This window comes from Ursus arctos, unplaced genomic scaffold, assembly GCF_023065955.2.
Source record: "Ursus arctos isolate Adak ecotype North America unplaced genomic scaffold, UrsArc2.0 scaffold_22, whole genome shotgun sequence".
NCBI classification, from domain to species: Eukaryota; Metazoa; Chordata; class Mammalia; order Carnivora; family Ursidae; genus Ursus; species Ursus arctos.
Window position 1 is genome coordinate 51,646,543 of NW_026622897.1, and position 20,517 is coordinate 51,667,059.

Sequence of the window (20,517 nt, forward strand, 5' to 3'; positions counted from 1 at the left end):
ATGGATACAGGATATTAAGTATGTTTGATACGTTTAAGAAATAAAAGCAAGCAACAAAAAATAACCAAAAAATAGGGACGTCTGGGTGGCTTAGTCAGTTAAGTGTCTGCCTTCAGCTCAGGTCATGATCCCAGAGTCCTGGGATCGAGTCCCACATCAGGCTCCTTGCTCAGTGGGGAGCCTGCTTCTCCCTCTGCCTGTCACTCCTCTTGCTTGCTCAGTCTCTCTTTCTCTCTGACAAATAAATAAATAAAATGTTTAAAAAATAAAAAATTATCACAAACTGTCAAGTAGATTTGAAAAAGAAAAACTTTGGAAATGAAAAATATAATAATTAAAAATGCTAAAGAGAAAAAATGAATGTAAAAGAAAAAAATAATAAAAGGCTGAATTAACCAAGCAAAGAGAGATGAAAGAGATAAAGCAGGACATTCCAGATCAGAAAGAATAATGTATGCAAACACAGGAAACTATGAGGCTGCATTCTGTGTTTGAGGAAATAAAAGCTGAATTATATTGCTGAAATATAAAGTGCAAGTGTTTAGAAAGGCAAGAGATTACATCAGAAAACTCATCAAGGGCCGGTTTGTGAAAGTCTTTATCCATTATACTTCTCAACTCTATATTCCACATGTGGCAATACTGATTATCTGAAGTTCTTATCTTATGTATCTGTAAGTATACATTTTTATGTGTATATATAGTTAATAGTATTTCTAGTTTTGAAACGTATAAATAAAATTAAATTTAAAAAATACAAATAAAATAAGATAAACTAAAGAAATAAAAATAAAGAAATAAAATAATATGAAGAAATAGATAAAATATTTATTTTAAAATAAAATAAAAATAGAAATAAAATAAAATAAATAAAAATAAAATAAAGAAATAAAATAAAATAAAATAAAATAAAGAAATAGCTATTGAGCAATATGCCTGACATCCCAAAAACCCTCTCATTACAAATACCTAGACATGCTGGATAAGTTTAATACTGTATTTTTCAATGCACAGCTCAACTCCCAAAAGACTAAAGGTAATTCCCAGAGGGAAAAATTGAGAAGAACCTGAAAAATCAAAATGGTGGCTGGGTTATGACTGTCATATAGAGAGAAAAGAGGTAGGGCAGTGAATTGCCTGTCTCATTATTGTAGGAAGTAGAGTTTCAAATGCTCACACAGGAATAGGAGATAAGGCACTGGACCATGGAAGGATGAGAACTGGATTTGAGATCATCTATATGAAATGCTTGAGGGACTACCTACTCAGTAGTTAAATGAAATAGAAAAGTAACCACCCAGTACCACAGAATAAGAGTAAGAAAGTTGTTCCACAGTGATCTAATTTAAGGGAAAAAACAAATTAAACAATAAAAACAATTACCTTGTTTGGAAGTATAAACACAAGGTTTGTGACAAGCATATTCTACAGTGGCCACCAGGGGGTGCTGGGGTGGCTTAGTTGGTTGACAAGTGACTTGATTTTGGCTCAAGTCTTGGCTCCGGTACCAATCTCAGGGGACCATGGGATCCAGCACAGCATCCGCTCTGCACTCAGCCAGAGTTAGCTTGTCCCTTTCCCTCCCCTTCACCCTCTGCCCCTCACCCTGATTGTGTACACTCTCTCACTCTAAAATAAATAAATAAATCTTAAATAAATAAAGTGGCCACCAAGATCCTCACCCCTTAGTATCCAAGCCTTTGTGTAACTTCCTCCCTTTGTATGTGGGCAGAACCGGTGACTTGCTTCTAACCAACAGAATACAGCAAGATGACAAGATATACATAAGTACAAGTATGTGATAATATTATATGAGATTGTAGCACCCATCTTGCTGGAGTCTCTCACTCCCTTGCTGGTGCCGAAGAAGCAACCTACCACACATTGGTGGGTTGCCTATTTTAGGGGTCTCAAGTAGCAAGGAACCAAGGGCAGACTCCAGGAGCTAAGACTAGCCTCCATCGAAATGCCAGCAAGAAACTGAAGCCTTCCCTACAACCAAAGGGAACCAAATTCTGCTAATAATGTCTTCCCTCTTCAAGCTTCAGATGAGACCACAGCCCCAGCCAACACCTTGACTGCAGCCTTGTGAGACTCTAAGCAAGTAACTCACCCAAGCCAGGCCCACACTCCTAAGCCACAGAAAATATGACATTATAAATGTGCTACTTTAAGCCACTACATTTGTGGAAATTTGTTATGCGGTAAAGACTAATACAAAGTGGAACTACATACTGAATAACGATAAGTTAAGAGGAGCATATACAAAGTTAAAGTAGCTTCTTTCAATTACCTAAAAGGAGAGAAGAAATAAGTTTGGATTTTAAGTCAAACATGTATTCAAAAAATATTTAAATAATCACCAGAAGAAAAGAACTATAACAAACCAGTAGCTTCCAAACCAGTGGAGGGGAGAAGGGAATAAAAAAACCTATCGCTGCCAAAAGAAGGCAAGAAATATAGATGTAGGATAAAAAGCATTATTATAAAGGATAGGGTAGAAATAAAAATATATCAGTAATCACAGAAAGACAGAAAATGACACTGAGTTTTAAAAATAAAAGAAACATCTATCTGCTGTTTATAAGATAAACACCTTAAACATAAGGGCACGTAATAGCTGACAGTAAAAGCCTGGGGGAAAATATGTCAGGCAAAAGAAACAAAACAGATTTTAAAGCATAAGTTCAATATACAACTTAAATTTTAGGTCATTTTTAGAATTAGTGCCATTGTTTTTGTCTAATCTCTTAAAGAAGCAAACCATTTATTGATAGTACACATGGCTTTGTACTAGTTTCATAGCTGATAGAGCAATTTTACGAAGATACCTACATAGCATGCTTACCAAATGATTAAGGAAGACTTCTAATGGAGGGCAATAATAAGCAAGATAGGCTGTATACAGACAGGATTAAAAGTAATGAACATTACACTTCCACCCAAAATAGAGTGACAAGGACCAGATTTACTCTCCTACCTGAAACAACTAATGAAGCAACAAAGGTGCACAAGGAAACTTTTTGGGATGATGAGTATATTCAAATCTTGATCGTGGTGATGGGTTCACGGGAGTACATCTGTCAAAATTTAGCAAATCATACACTTTAAATATGTACACTTTTTTCGCACAGCAAAGGAAACCATTAACAAAATGAAAAGGCAACCTAATAATGAAAGAAGATATTTGCAGAAGACATATTTGATAAGGGGTTAATATCCAAAATATATTTAAAAACTCATACAACTCAATACCAAAAAACCCTCAAACAATCCAATTAAAAAATGAGAAGACCTGAATAGACATTTCTCCAAAGAAGACATACAGATGGCCAAGAGATGCATGAAAAGATGCTCAACATCACTAACCATCAGAGAAATACAAATTAAAGCCACAATGAGATTATCACTTCACACCAGTCAGAGGGGCTAATATCAGGAAGACGAGAAATAACAAGTGTTGGTGAGGAGGTAGAGAAAAGGGAACCCTTGTACTATTGGTAGGAATGTTAATTGGTGTAGCCACTATGGAAAACAGTATGGAAGTTCCTCTAAAAATTAAAAATAGAAATGCTATAAAATCCAATAATTCTACTTCTGGGTAGAGAAAGAAAAAGAAAAAACTAATTTAAAAAGATATATGCACCCCTCTGTTTATTGCAGCATTTACAATAGTCAAGATACAGAAGAAACCCAAGTATCCATTGAAGGATGAATGGATAATAGATGTGGCCCACACACGTGCGCGCGCACACACACACACACACACACACACACACACTGAATATTACTTAGCCATAAAAAAGAATGAAATCTTGCCATTTTTGACACCATGGACGGACCTAGAGGGAGGGTATTATGCTAAGTGGAGTAAGTCAGACAAAGATAAATACCATACGATTTCACTTATATGGAGAACTTAAAAAACAAACAAAACAGAAACAGACTCATAAACACTGAGAACTGGTAGTTGCCAGAGGGTAAGGGGATGGGGGAATGGATGAAACAGTTGAATAAGATTAAGAGGTACAAACTCCAGTTATCGAATAAATAGATCATGGGTATGAGAAAAGTACAGCCTAGAGAACTACACTTAAAATCCGACATTTAGGGGTACCTGGGTGGCCCAGTCAGTTGAGGGTCTGACTTTCAGTTTCAGCTCAGGGAGAGATCAATCTCAGGGTCCTGCGATCGAGCCCTGAGACAAACTCCATGCTTAGCATGGAATCTGCCTGAGATTCTCTCTCCTTCTCCCTCCGCCCCTCCTGCTACTTCTCTCTCCCTCTCTCTCCCTCTAATAAATAAATATTTTTTTAAAAATCCAACATTTATATATACTTACATATATATATATATATCATGAAATGTTTGTCATATAGATATAGATATAGATAGATAGATAGATAGATAAAAGAACTAGAACTAGAACAAACCAGTAGCTTCCAAACCAGTAGAGGGGAAAAGGGAATTAAAAAAAACCTACCACTGCCAAAAGAAGGCAAGAAATATAGGAGATGTAGAATAAAAAGCATTAAAAAGGATGGAAATAAATAAAATGTAATCAGTAATCAAAATTACTAATAAAAATCAGTAATCACAGTAAATCAGTAATCAGAGAAAGACAGAAAATGAGACTGAATCTTACTGTAATAATTTTGTATGGTGACAAATGGCAACCACACTTTTCATGATAAGCATTTCATAATATATAAATGTAGAATCACTACGTTGTACACATGAAACTAATATAATACTGTATGTCAACTATATTCTTCAATCACAAAAATTTTTTTAAAAACAGATTTTAATGGGCAAGACACTTCACAAAAGAAGATACGGTAATGTTCAAGAAGCAATGAAAATGTTCTCATTATGTTTATTCATCAGGTAAATGTTAATTAAAACCACAACGAGATGGGCTCCTGGGTGGCTCAGTTGGTTAAGGTCTGCCTTCAGCTTGGGTCATGGTCTCAGGGTCCTGGGATTGGGCCCCTTGCTCAGGCTCCCTGCTCAGCAGGGCATCTGTTTCTCCTCTCCCTCTACTCCTTACTCTCCCTTTACCCAATCGCCCTCCCCCGCTCATGCTTTGTCTCTCTCTCAAATAAATAAATAAAATCCTTAAAAAAAAAAAACCCAACACACAATGAGATACCACTACACATAGTCCACAGTGGATAAAATTTCAAAAAGACTATCAGCAAATGTTGTTGAGGATATGGAGCACCTAAAACTTCTACAATAAAATGATACATCACTTTGGAAAAAAGTGTTGCAGTCCCTTAACCAACTCTATGACCTGACAATTCCAGTCCTAGGAATTTACCCAAGAAAGATGAGAATATATGTCCATGAGAAGACTTGCATAAAAATTTTCATAGGCTTATTCATAATAGCCAAAAAACTGGAAATAGTCCTGGTGTTATCCATGAATAAGACAATGGATAAACAAACTATACTATAATCATACAGTGGAACACTACTCAGCAATAAAAAGAAACAAAATATTGGGGCACCTGGCTGGCTCAGTCGGTAGAACATGTGACTACCGGTCCTGGGTTGTGGGTTTGAGCCCCACATTGGGTGTGGCGATAACTTAAAAATAAAAAAAATCTTTGGGGTGCCTGAGTCAGTTAAGCATCTGCCTTTGACTCAAGTTAAAATCCCAGGGTCCTGGGATTGAGCCCCATGTCAGGCTCCCTGCTCAGTGGGGAGCCTGCTTCTCCCTCTCCCTCTGCTTATTCCCCCTGCTTGTGCTCTCTCTCTGTGTCAAATAAAATAAATAAAATCTTTTAAAAAATAAAAATTAAAAATAAAATTAAAAAATTTTGTAAAAATTTGTTTAAATTTTAAAAATTAAACAAATAGGAACGAACTACTGATACAACAGCATGGTTAAATCTTATTTCTCCGAATGAAACTTTTTTCAGGGGGTTTACTCAATTCTTACACAAGCATTAATCTTAAATGGATTAATAAAAATCTTAAATCTTTTCAATTTTAACTTCTAATACAGTAAATACCAAAAGATTTAACTCACAGAGCTCTTCAGGGTCCTCAGTAATTTTCAAATGTATAAAGGAAGTCATGAGACCAAAAAAACGTGAGAACTTCTGATCTACCAAAATTTGAATATGGGCATGCCCTAATACTACTCAATAGATACAGGAACTATTAATTTGTGTGTACTAGAATACATACAAGAAGGTTATAAATTATTTGTAATAGCAAAAACCTGAAAACAACAAAACATCCAATGACTGAAGAACAGATAAATCCATATAGATTCAGAATTCAAAACAGTAAAAATAAATGAACTATATCGAAACCCATCAACAAAGATAATTCTTGGGAACATGGATGATACATATTTGACCACAATGAGTGAAAAAAGCAAGTTGAAGAATAAACACACACACACAGTACAATTCCACTTATATAAAATATAAAACAAGCAAACCTAAACAGTATATTTTTAGAAATGCACAGGGTAAAAAGCTAGGAAATGAGAAACACTAAATTGAGAATAGCAGTTATCTCTGGAGAAAAAGGAAGAAGATGGAATGAGGGAAAGGCACAGAGGGGGTTAAATGTTTACTTAATGAATGCTCTTAACCAAAAAACAGTCCTCCTTTATCAAGGTCATAACTCTCTTTGTCAAGCTTTAAGTTGAACTTTTTTTTTTTTTTAAGATTTTACTTATTTATTTGACAGAGACACAGAGAGAGAACAAGCAGGGGGAGGGGCAGATGGAGAGGGAGAAGCAGATGGAAGCCCAATGTGAGGCACAATCCCAGGACCCTGGGATCATGACCTGAGCCGAAGGCAGATGCTTAACTGACTGAGCCACCCAGGGACCCCTAAGTTGGACATTTCTAGAGTAGTGAAAGAACAGAGAACATTCATCGGATTGGCAAAACTAACTAAATGAACTCCAGTGATCAACTGGATATCAGACAACAAAACCAGAGTGTCCTCATGTCTGGTTTAAAAAGGGGGTGGGGAGGGGTGGGGAAGGGTGGGGAAGGGATTGGTACCCTGCAAATAAAATAGCCTCAAACCATAATATTTCATTTTGTGGAGACTATCTTACCTAGAATATCTCCTTATCATTTTGTAGAAATGAATGAATTCCAGTTGTAAAACAGTTTTACAGCAGTATCAACATTTTAACATGCAGAATTTTAGAGTTCTGTTTTGTTTCTGAATCCATTCAGTCTTTCCTCTTGCTGTTAAAAGCAGCTTTCTCTGAAAAGTTAAAGGACTTTAAGATGGAGTCCACACCTTTAATGAGTCAAAGATTTTTCCAGTCATGCAACTGAATACTTTCAACCTTGAAGTAGTTCTTTATTTTCATTGGGTAAAATACCTCTTTTGAGTCTTATGAGTGCATCAGAGGGATAAATAAAATGATGCTTATAAAAATTCTTTGAAATTTTCAGAGAGAGAGGGCCTATATCAAACTTTATTATTATTTTTAAAGTTTCATCCTCTAAGAATAAAATGTACGGTATAATTTGGCTTACTCTGAGTTTAGACAACAGGAAATCAAAATTGCTCAAAACTCAACTTTAGACACTACTTCAGTTACTTATTGCTGAAAAACAAACCACCCCCAAACCTCATGGCTTTAAAAAACAATTTATTATTATCTCTCATGGGAAGAACACAAACAATGAAAAGTACACCGGAATATAAATGTGATATATAAACAGTCTGTTTTGGAAAGAGTACAGTTTATGCAGGGAAAGCAGGAATTAAGATAAAAGGAGGAACAAAGACTGAAGAGTTTAGAATACACTGGATCCCACAATGAGTTAAAAAAAAAAAAAACTACATAACTACCAGAATGGCGAAAATTGAAGACACACCAAATGTTAGTGAGGAAGTGGATGAAATGCTGTGAATGTAAAACACTACAACCACTTTGAGAAAAGGTCTGGCAGTTTCTAATAAAATTGAACACACAACTACCCTCTGATCCAGTTATTCCAATCCTGAGTATTCACCTATGAGACATGAAAATATATATCCACAAAAAGACTTGTGCAAGAATGTTCATAGCAGCTTTATTTATAATTGCCAAAACCTGAAAACAGCCAGGTGTTTAGCAATAGGAAAACTGATAAACTATGGTATATTCATACAATGGAAAACTACTCCGCAATAAAAAGAAACTACCAAAACATGCAACATTGGTGAAATCTGAAAAACCATATGCTGACCGAAAGAAGTCTTATACCAAACAGTAAACACTGTATGATTTCACTTATATACAGGCACATCTAATCTATGGTGGGGGAAAAAAAATCAGAACAGTGGTTGCCCTAGACAGAAGGGGAAGGTGGAGGTGAGGATTAACAGGGAAGGGGCATGAGGAATTTTCTTGCTTGATGGTAAAGCTACATATTCTAATAGAAGTTTTGGTTACACAAATGTATGCATTTCTCAAAATTCAGCAAATATACCAAAAAATCTGTGCATAACATCAAATATAAATTTTACATCCAAAAGAAAACCCAAAAAGAATTGATCTTTAAGGGTGCCTGGGTGGCTCAGTCAGTTAAGTGTCTGCCTTCAGCTCAGGTCATGATCCCATAGTCCTGGGATTGAGTCGCACCATGCTCGCTGCTCACCCCTACCCCCTGCTAGTGCTGTCTTCTCTCTCACACTCTCTCTCTCTTAAATAAATAAATAAAATCTTTAAAAAAAAAAAAAAAAGAATTGAACTTTAACTGATGATATCCATGTTGAAGGATTTAGGGGAAAGTATACAGATGTCCGCAATTTACTCTGAAATGTATCAAAAAATAAAATGAATTGATAGAAGAATGGATAAATGGACAGACATGCAATAAAACAAGCACAGCGGCGCTTGGGTGGCTCAGTCAGTTAAGCAGCTGCCTTCAGCTCAGGTCATGATCCCAGGGTCCTGCTTCTCCCTCTCCCTCTGCCTGCCACTCTCCCTGCTTGTGCTCTCTCTGTAAAATAAATAAATAAAATCTTTAAAAAAAAAAAAAGTATAAAACAAGCACAATAAAATGTTAATAATAGAATCTAGGCAATAGGTGAACAGATATTCACTGCAAAATTCTTGACTGTGGTAAAAATATTCATTAAAAAAAAAAAAGAAGAAGGGGTTTTCATGCCATGTTAGAATTTGGCCTTTATCCTTCAGTTAACAGAAAGTCCTCCAAGGGAGGGGTACCCGGGTGGCTCAGTCTGTTAAGCATTTGGCTCCTGATTTCGGCTCAGGTCATGCCTGATCTCAGGGTTGTGAGTGCGAGCCCTGCCCTGCACTGGCTCTGCACTCAGTACTCTGCTTGTCCCTCTCCCTCTGCTCCTTCCCCCTCTTGGGCGCAGGAGCGTGCACTCTCTTTCTGTTAAATGAATGATTTTTTTTTTAATTGTTTTAAAAAGTTCTCCAAGGGAAAGAGAGGCACCTAACTCTGTAAGGAGTAATCAATCAAGGTTTAAAGAGGTATTCACAGAGAATGTAGCTACAAATGACAAGGGAAGATCATGTGCAAAAGCCATCCCACTGAAAACATCCAAAAATTCTGGCATATTCTCAATATATTCAAACAAATGAAAGAAAGGATGAAAGGGAGGAAAGGAGATGAGAGGAAAGGTCCACTAAAGTGAGGAGTCAAGTAGGTCCACTAAAGTGAGGAGTCAAGTAAGTCATGGAGGAAACCTCTCCCCAAAAAGTTTAACCATCCCCCACCCTCCCCAAACTCAGTGTTTGCTCTTAAGGCCTTTCAACTGACTGAATAAGGCCCAACCACATTACTGAGAGTAATCTTTACTTAAAGTCAACTGATTGTAGATGTTGACCACATTTATAAGATACCTTCACAGCAACACCTAGATTAGTATTTGATTAAATAAATGGATACGATAGCCTAGCCAAGTTCGCTCATAAAACTAACCCTCACAGATGAGGAGGCCACAACTATAACATAGCATGATTTACTTTTTAGACTTATTTGACTAGATTCCAATTCAATTACTATTTATTGAGCACCCTGTATTTGTCAGGCACTTCACCTCACTGTGCTCTTTCACATGTATTATGCCAGTTAATTCTCATAACCCTCTTGGATATCGTTATAATGTTATAGAAAATAAACTGATACAAAGAATGCTTAAATGATTTGCCCAAAGTCACAACATTCAACAGCGCAAAGTTCAAATAGGAATCTTGATCCTGGCTCCAAGTCATTATACTATGAACTTTCCCACAGTAAACATGTGGGGCTTTTGTGTCACTACTAATTGCCTTGCTGTCTCTTTTGGGCTCTATCATTTTGCTGGGTACTAAAATGTTTCTCCATGCTTCTACTTTTAAAATGCTCTTCTGCACTACCTAAAACTCTCCAGGTCAGGTTTTTTTCCCCGCTAATGAGGAAACAGTTGGCAAAGGAACAGGGTAAACCCAAAATCAAAGGAACAACTTAAAATTTTAACCTGAGCTAATCATGCACTGGGCAAGACTTTCATTTAAATGTTCACTATTCTATGTATTCTGGCTTAGTAAAGTTCTCCAAATTACTATCTGAGGTATTCATTCTTTTTATTTACCCATATATCAATTACTGTTCCATTAAAAAAAAATCTGTAATTTCTTCCAATATATGCTACCAAATGACAATTTTTCCTAGTTAATATCTTGGACAACATGAGTAAAAACTAAGTTAAGATGAGACTTCAAAATGCTCTTTGCCTTCAAGTATTACTAAACTCTAACTATAGACCTAAGTCTAAAAAGTGGTTTGAGGGGCGCCTCGGTAACGCAGTCAGTTAAGCATCCAACTCTGGATTTCCGGCTTAGGTCATGATCTCCAGGTTGTGAGACTGAATCTCGCATCAGTCTCTGCACTCAGTGGGGAGTCTGCTTGAGATTTTCTTTCTCCCTCTCCCTCTCCCCTCGCCCCCTACTTGCACGCTTGCTCTCTAAAAATAAATAAAATCCTTAAAAAAAAAAAATCAAGGCAAAAACTGCTGGTGATTATTCACTGTACTCTGTTATTCAGGTCATGTACAGACAGCAAAGTGTGTAGCTGAGTTGCCTCCTTGCCTCCTGGTGACAAACGTATGTGACATTTTACAAAAATGAATAAGCAAAAGAGGGAAATAGCCAACAATGATGAAAGTGTACCAAAGAAACAAAAAGTGATAATTTTGGAAGTGAAATTCCAATCAAACATAAACAGAGTTATCAAAGAAATAGCTGACAATGACAATGTTGACTGCTGCCATTGAGAGATTCTAGATATGCAGAGAGATTCTAGATATGCAGCCAGAGGAACTCCATGAAGGCGAACTTATCAACATAAATGTAAAAAGTGGTTGTGAGAAAAAGATGAAGACGGACCAGAAGAAGTGACGCCAGCAAAAAACTCTGCATTAGAAGAACTCTCAGAGATATTTCACAATATTGAAAGTGCAAAGAGCAAAATGTTGAAGCTGAACCAAACTTAGAAAGGAGTATGACAATTCATCAAGGCATAGAAAAATTATTCATTCCATATCATACATTATATCACAAGAAAGCCAGCACTGTTCAAACTACTCTTGATAAGTTCTTTTACAAAGAAATAGCACATTTTAATTCTCAGTGTTTTTAATGTTTTAAATTACAGTGTACTAAATAATAGCTTTGCTATTTTTTCATTTTTCTCTATATTTATAACCATCAATAGGAGGGTTTACAGTGCTTGACAAAAAATTTTAAAGGTCACAGAACAATTGTAACTTTTCCCATTGGCTATTAAGACTATTTTGCCAGGTTTTAACTTGCACGGTTACTACCATAAAGAGTGAAACTGCCTGTACCTATAACTTCTGCCACACCAAGGAATATATTATTTCACAATTATAATTAAGAGAAAAACTCTACCTTTTCCCCTGTCCTTACAATCTGCTCAAACAAAAAAGGAATTTGGAAAGAAGAAGAAGGAGGAGAAGGAGAAGAAGAAAGAAAATGAAGAAAGAAGAAGAAGAAGAATTATTTGAACTGATCTTGGGTGATACTAAGAAGGCAGATTTTCAGGTATTTCAGTGACTCAGAACTGTTGCCATCTGAACATGCAATTCCAGAAACTCATCTTTTTATTATTCAAAATACACACAGCCTGGTGCTAAAAGATAGGATTCTTTTTTTTTTTTTTTAAGATTTTATTTATTTATTTGACAGAGATAGAGACAGCCAGCGAGAGAGGGAACACAAGCAGGGGAGTGGGAGAGGAAGAAGCAGGCTCATAGCAGAGGAGCCTGACGTGGGGCTCGATCCCAGATCGCCGGGATCACGCCCTGAGCCGAAGGCAGACGCTTAACCGCTGTGCCACCCAGGCGCCCCTAAAAGATAGGATTCTTGAATAATTACTCAATTTGTCCTTTGTGATAGTATACTATTTCACCTGTCCGCATCCCTTGCATGCGGGGACAAAACAACGGAAGTGTGATAGAATATGGCATATAGTAGCTTTAGAATCAGACCTCAACTTGAATACTATCTCTACACCACATTTTGCAACCTTAGGTAAAAAAATCAAAGAGGGACACCTGGGTGGCTCAGTACGTTGAGTGACAGACTCTTGATTTCGGCTCAGGTCATGATTTCAGGGTCTGGGATTGAGCACCCCCCCCCCACTAAGCTCAACAGGGAGTCTGCTTAAGATTTTCTCTCTCCCTCTCCCCTTGCCCCTCCCCTCACAAGCAGGTGAGCGTGCACTCTCTCTTTCGTGCTCTGAGCTCTCTCTTTCGCTTTCTCTCTCTCTAAAATAATAAATAAATCTATAAAAGAAAAAAAAAGAATGAGAGAAGACAGATGAAGTGCTTAGCAAAGCGTGGTATACAGTAAGCACTTAGATATAGCTATTATCACCATTATTATCTTTTTAAAATTTCTATCATTAATGTAAATATTATAACAATGATAAAACATTTGTTTTCAGCACATCATTATTAACCAGTGTATTTTTCAAAGATCAAATTCTCTTACTCCAAAATACAATAGATACCCACTGCCTCCTGGGTAAGAAGACTTAACCTCAACTTCCTCCAGATAATTTTCTCCCAAGGTACATGTGCAAAGGAAAACCAACATTCACTTACCCTCTTCTTGCACCCCCTGATCCCTATGTCAAAACCCTCCCTGAAGTCTGCTCAGTTTCCTCCTCTGAGGACAGTAAGACCAAAAGCCATTTCCCATTTCTCAGAGCTATCTGGCAGAACAGTAGTATCTTGCACTCTCATAGCTCACATGACTTAACTGTCAGTTTTCTCTTGATTCTAATCCTTGGCTCTACACTAAGGGCCTTCTTATCTATATCCACCCATAAATATGCAAAGGACCTAAAGGCCAACTAAAGCCAACCTCTTTTCTTTACTAAAAATTAATTCCCCACAAAATATTCATGTGAGTTAGTTGAGCAATGTCTGTTTCAACACTTTCAGTGACCTTCTACCTCTCCTCAAACCATCTCATGATTCTTTGGTTTAAAAGTTTCCTTATGTTGAAGCAAAATCTCTCCCCTTACGGTTAGTTTCCATCCATACACTCTAAGTCCACATTCTAGAGAAATACGAAAGCTGAACTACTCTATATGACAGCCCATCCAGTGTTTGAAGACCCTTGAGTTTCTCTTTTTCATGTTACACACTTCCAGTTCAGAAAGCATGGTTTTAAGCCTTTTCCTCTCATGGACCTTCTCTGGACCATGTATGGGCTTGCCAACATGATCTAACAGCAAACTGATAAAGCGCTTCCTTGCCAACACTTGGGCTGCCAAGTAATTACACTACAAATGATCCCTTTGCCCATATACTTCCATTACTACGTAAAAATTATTACTTCAAACTAGTAGTTCCGGAGAAGTGACTCTCAGCCTAAATCATGGTTTAAAAGGAATGGTTTAAAGTCTTGAACACTACAAAGAGTTCGTTTTTGTTTTTTTTTTTTTAATTTAGTCAATTACTGTGAAGAGAATAAAGTAGAATCAGCTGGCATGACACTCTTGCTTCTTTCCTATCAAGCCAAACAAATGCCTGGGCAAAGGACCCAACAATGGGTAGGTTAGCGAAGAAGAGTTGCTTCCTGTCCTGAGAAAGTGGACTCAATTAAAAGACGAAATAGCCAAAAAATATTCTCTGTACTTTGCCAGAAGCAGGTGGGTACTGGAAGAAGGATCAAACATTGTGCTCTCAAACTTTAACCAAAGTAAACTGCATTTAAAAAAGTGGCAGATTTTTCCTGTGCTCCCCTAGCCTAGTGGAATGAGATCTGGCGAAACACACACACACACACACACACAGACCTAGGGGGCAACTGGGGACTGTCAGGGGCAGCTGCTGGAGAAGGATGTTCCCCAAGTTCTCAGAAGGGGCAGTCAGTGGAAGTAGTGTCCTCAGATGAACCCTAACCCTTAGGTAGTCGTAAAGGAGGCAGAGTGGCGCAGGGACATGGTCCCATGTGCTCTTGCGAGCCTGGCACCTTCCCTGGAGGTGACCGAAGAGGTCCGACGAGAACAAAAAGGAAGGGAAAGACCTGGGAATTTTCACGGTTGCGGTAGGACGAGGCCAGGACCTGTTCCTTTCTCCTGTGCCCTTAGGCCGAAGGTGGCGGCGGCAACAGTAGGAGCAGGTGTCCCGGGCCCTCATTCTAACGAGCAGAGTCCTCCACTCTCCCAACCTCCTCTCGGACCGCCCCAGCCTGCCCCACTCCGCCCCTCAGACAGGAATTCCCATCCCAGCCCTACCCTCAGGCCTCCCTTCTGGTCCAGCGGGGGCTCCCCACTTCTCTTCCACTCCCGCAAACTCAACACCCCCCCCAAACCGTTCAGACCGGCACGCCTCACCCGACACACTGGATTCCCCCATCCGCTCCCCTCCTCGGCAGCGCTCCCATTCCTGCCCCCAGGCCAGGGCTCCCCACCCCACCTTCCCGGCCAGGCCTGGTGCCTCCCCTGGCAGCCAGGTCCGCCCTCTGCTTTCCTCACGCGGAGTCTCCCCTCAGACCTCCTTCCCTGCCTCCCGCCTCAGGCCCGGGCGCTGGCGCCCGCACTCACAGAACTCGGCGATGTACCAGGTCACCGCGTAGTTCTCCTCGCACCAGTCCAGCGTGGACGTCGTGGGACCCCAGTAGCCCTCGCGGTCCGCGGCCGGAGCCATAGCGCACGCTGCCGCCGCCGCCGCCCAGACGCTCCGCCGCTCGCTGCGCTCGGCTCGGCAGGCTCCCAGGCCGGCTCGGGCCCTGCTCGCGCGCTCACCGCATGCCCCTCCCGCACGCCCTCCCCGAGGGGCGGGGCCGGCGCCGTCAGCGGCAGTGCCCGGCGGGGAAACCCCGCCCACCGGCGCCGCCAGGCCGCCCGCGCCCTGCCGGCGCCCCGCCCACCCCGAGGGCGCTGGGGTTTCCCTCCGCCCCCTGCTTCCCAGGGAAGGGCTGTGGTCTGGGCACCCGGGCAATGGTTCCCCGGGCTGCCTGCCCCGCTCAGACACGCCCCTGGCTGTATGTTCGGGGCTCCTGATAACCCTGACGCTGTTCCCTGTCTGGACGTGTCTGAGCCTCTATCTCTGTCTGTGTGTGTGTGTGGTTTGATTTTTAACTAGGGCGGGGTGGGTTGAAGCCATCGACATGCCCTGGCTTGATAAAACCTGTGCAGAGACGCACCTCAGTGTCTTCCTTGGAGGGCAGACCTCAAACCGAGCCCGGAAACAGAACTCTCCCAGCTCCCGGGAATTCTAGGAAATAAACAGCGATTTTTTTGATAAAGATATAGGTAAGTGTGTCTTGGGAACAAAGGGAAAGGGCAACAACCCTGGAGGGGGAAAAAAAAAAAAAAAGGAGGGGCGTTGAGATCCTATAAAAGAATGCAGCCAAAGCACTGAAGCAGAGCTGCTTCAATTTGGGCTTCCAATCCCAGAGGTTTCCGCAGGCTTCCTATAATTTTGCCCTACTCTCCAGGCAAGCAACAGCCTCCCCTACTTCCAGCCTGAAGACTATTGCGACACAGAGCTGCAGGAGGGATCTTTTAAAAACGCAAATGCAACCGTTCCTGCCCCTTGTGTTCAACTACACAAACTCTTCCCCAGCTCAGAAGGTCCATTCCCATCTCGGCCCTTGTCCCTGCTGTTCAACTGGGACTGCCTTCCTCTGTTATCTATTTGCCTAACTCCCACTGGCCCTTTAAAATGCAGCTTCCTGGGCGCCTGGGTGGCTCAGTCGGTTGAGAGTCTGTCTCCCTGGGTGCTCAGCAGGGAGTCTGCTTCTCCCAGGGCCTGCAGCTCCACTGCTTATGCTCTCTCTCAAAAATAAATAAAATCTTAAAAACAAATGCAGCTTCCTGAAGCACTTCCTAATAGTCACCCCACAAAGCTCCCTTGCCCTTTGTTCGCACCCTCCAGTGATACATCCTGATAAGAAAGCTTGCTGTTTATTCTTTATGGTCAAGGAGCGCACTCCACCTGACCATGCCTGACCATGCCGTTTGAAATGAAGATTATAGTTGAGGATGATACAATTGCCGTTTTCTAAAGGAACTAGTTGGATAAGGCGCAATCACAGGTAAAAGAGAAAACAAGGGGAGATGGGCCCACAGACTCTCTGTAAAGTGACCCTAGCAGATGGTAGATGCAAAATCTATACTTTCAGGGTGCGGAACTAGGAGTAGAGGCAGTGTGTATTAATAGAAATAGTAGGATAGCTGAAAATTTTCTTTTGAACAACAGACATTGAGCTTCTGCCCTTGGCTGGGTGCTGGAACACTCTGAAGTGAATAGGAAAGATCAAGAGGGCAATCTCCAGAGAAATAAAAGCCATTGAGGTGTGGGAAAACTTCTATTTCTAAGCATTTTTAGAATCTCAACCTCTAAAATGTTTTGTGTATATTTTTAAAATGTATAATAATCATGTATATATAACTTATAAATGAATAAATATACATATATTTGTATATTCAAAGTGAACATGCAGAAATACATACTCAAGTTATTTGCTGGTGTTGGAGTGCCTGTCTGGCTCAGTCAGTAGAGCATGCGACCCTTGATGTTGGGATTGTGAGTTCAGGCCCCGTGTTAGCTGTAGAGTTCACTTAGAAAGAAAATCTTTAAAAAAAAACAACAGTGTGATTTGCTGATGAAATTACTATGAAAACAGTGTACAGACCACAAAAATAGAGTGTGATAGTATTTTGCTCGGACTAAATAAAAAATTAGCGTATTGTGGGGCACCTGGGTGGCTCAGTTGGTTAAGGTGGCTCTGGTTATGATCCTGGGGTCCTGGGGTCAAGCCCCATATCCAGCTCCCTGCTCAGTGGGGAGCCTGCTACTCCCTCTCCCGCTCCCTCTGCTTGTGCGTGCTCTCTCTCTCTCTTTCCCTATCAAATAAATAAATAAAAATCTTTAAAAAAAAATTAGGGTGTTGTGGAAAGAACCCCTGACCCAGCCAAGTGACTCAAGTCAGGAGATGAAGTCTTGACTAAATCAAGACCCTGCACATTTCATCACATTTTCATCAACAGTGAAAAAAAAAATCTACCATGAACAGGACAAAATTTAGGAGAGAAAAATTCACCTGACCAAGAAAACAGGTGCACTGCAGTAATTTCCTTCTCAGAAAACAAAATGGAATTCATAGTACCATCAGCAGTATCTATTTTTCTCTCTTTCTAACAAAATTTTCCCAAGTATAAAAACAATGCATGGAAATGTAAGGGACCCTGAAAAGCCAAAACTATCTTGAAAAAATCAAAGTTGGAGGACAATTTCATACTAAAAAGCTACACTAATCAAGGGAGTGTAATACTAGCATAAGGATAAACATGTAGATTAATGGAATAGAATGAAGACCCCAGAAACAAACCCTTAAGGGTTTTTTGTTGTTGTTGTTGTTTTAAGATTTTATTTATTTATTTGACAGAGAGAGAGAGACGGCCAGCGAGAGAGGGAACACAAGCAGGGGGAGTAGGAGAGGAGGAAGGAGGCTCCCAGCGATGCAGGGAGCCCGATGTGGGGCTCGATCCCAGGACCCTGGAATCAAGCCCTGAGCCAAAGGCAGACACTTAATGACTGAGCCACCTAGGTGCCCCACAAACCCTTAAGTTTTTGGTCAGTTGATTTCCAAAAAGGATGCTAAGACAATTTAATAGGGAAAGAATAGTCTTTTCAATAAATGGTGCTGTGACAACTGGATATCCACATGCAAAAGAATGAAATTAGACTCCTTCTTGCCACAGTAAACAATAACTCAAAATGTATCATAGAGTTACATTTAAGTACTAAAACTATAAAACTCTTAGTTTACATAAAAGTAAATTTTTGTAACCTTGGGTTAGGAGGTGGTTTCTTATATAAAATAACAAAAGCACAAGTAACAAAAGAAAAAACAGATAAATTGGGCTTCATCAAAATTAAAAACTTTTTGTTGCAAGTAATACCATCAAGAAAGTGAAAAGACAACCCCAAAATGGAAAGAAATATTTACAAATAATATATCTGATAAGAGACTTGTGTTCAGAATATAAAAGACCTGTTACAACTTAATAAAAACACACACACACACACACACACACAAACAATTAAAAATGGGCGAAGAATATGGCTAGACATTTCTCCAAGGAAGATAAATGCCAATAATCACCTGAAAAGATGCTCATGTTTGCCATTAGAGAAATGCAAATCAAAGCCACAATGAGATATCACTTCACATACACTAGGGTGACTATAATAAAAAAAACAATAACTAATATTATCAAAGATGTAGGAAAATTGGAACCCTAATACATTGATAGTATGTAAAATGATATGACCACTTTGGGAAACAGTTTGGCACTTCATCAGAATACTCAACAGGGTTACCATAGGACCTAACAATTCTACTCTTAGCTATGTATCAAGAAATCCGAGGGGCGCCTGGGTGGCACAGCAGCTAAGCGTCTGCCTTCGGCTCAGGGCGTGATCCCGGCGTTATGAGATCGAGCCCCACATCAGGCTCCTCCGCTAGGAGCCTACTTCTTCCTCTCCCACTCCCCCTGCTTGTGTTCCCTGTCTCGCTGGCTGTCTCTATCTCTGTCGAATAAACAAACAAAATCATTAAAAAAAAAAAAAAGAAATCTGAAAACATGGCCACAAAAAAAATTGTACAAGGATGTTCATAGCAGCTTTATTCATAATAGCCAAAGAGTGGAAACTGATGAATGGATTAATAAAATATAGACTATCCATGCAATGGAATATTATTTGACAATAAGAAGAAATGAATACTGATGCAGGATACAATATGAATGAACCTTGAAAACATTATGCTACATCAAAGAAGCCAAACACAAAGGGTACATATTGTAAGATTCCATTTATATAAAACATCCAGAATAGGCAAATCTTTAGATAGTAAGTAAAGTAAAGTAGAAGGTAAATCAGTGGTTGGCTGAAACAGGGAATGGGAAGTGATTGCTAATGGGTACAAGGTTTCTTTTGGGACAATGAAAGTGTTCTAAAATTAGATGTGGTAATGGTTGCACAACTCTGAATATGCAAAAAAAAATTGTATACTTTTAATTTTTTTTAAGATTTTTTATTTTTTAAAGTAATCCCTATACCCAACATGGGGCTCGAACTCAACCCTGAAATCAAGAGTCTCACGCTCCACTGACTGAGCCAGCCAGGTGCCCCCAAATTGTATACTTTAAAATGCACAGTGGGGCACCTGGGTGGCTCAGTTATTAAGCGTCTGCCTTCGGCTCAGGTCGCGGTCCCAGGGTCCTGGGATTGAGCCCCACGTTGAGCCCCACATCGAGGCCCGAATCAAGCCCCACATCGGGTTCCCTGCTGGGCAGGAAGCCTCCTTCTCCCTCTCCCACTCTCCCTGCTTGTGTTTCCTCTTTTGCAGTCTCTCTCTGTCAAATGAATAAATAAAATCTTTTAAAAAGTAAATAAAATAAAATGTACAGTAAGTATTCTAAATGGCTGAATGGTATGGTAGCTTAATTATATCTCAATTAAGCTATTTTTTTAAGATTTTATTTGAGAGAGTGCATGTGTGAGCATAGAGGGGTTATGGAGGCAGAGGAAGAAGCAGACTCCCCACTGAACCAGACTTGGGGCTCAATCCCAGGACCCTGGGATCATGATCTGAGCCGAAGTCAGACACTTAACCCATTGAGCCACCCAGGTATTCCAATAAAGCTGTGTTTTTAAAGAAAGTCAGATATTATTATACTGGAAAATTTAGAAAACTGTGAAAAAATAAAGGAAATCACTCATAATCCCACCAACTAGCAATAACTGTTGTTAACATGTAAGAATATTTTTTTCCAGCATTTTATCTATGGATTTTTTACATGCTAGAACTAATATTGCCTTTGTATTTCATATTTCAGAAGCATTTCTCATGCCATTAAAAAATCCTTGTAAACATATTAATAGTTATATCACATTCAGTATTATAGATATGCCACAATGTACTTTTCATATATCCATGCTACTATTCCCTTTTTACTGAGCATGTATGTTATTTCCAAT

General features: G+C 39.6%; 1 protein-coding gene across 3 annotated transcripts in view; it reads right to left on the bottom strand.

Moving 5' to 3' along the window:
• The window catches only part of ACER3 (alkaline ceramidase 3), a 154,899-nt gene extending 139,621 nt beyond the window's left edge, over nt 1–15,278 (bottom strand). For 2 of the 3 annotated variants that reach the window (XM_057316674.1, XM_026518147.4), the window contains exon 1: nt 15,069–15,278. In XM_057316674.1, the coding sequence (XP_057172657.1) occupies nt 15,069–15,171 (103 nt within the window). In that variant the 5' untranslated portion in view covers nt 15,172–15,278. Of the gene's footprint in view, nt 1–2,980; nt 3,081–15,068 lie in introns of all 3 variants that reach the window. The other variant, XM_044390962.3, reaches the window with a different exon arrangement.
• Between the last annotated feature and the right edge of the window lie 5,239 nt (nt 15,279–20,517).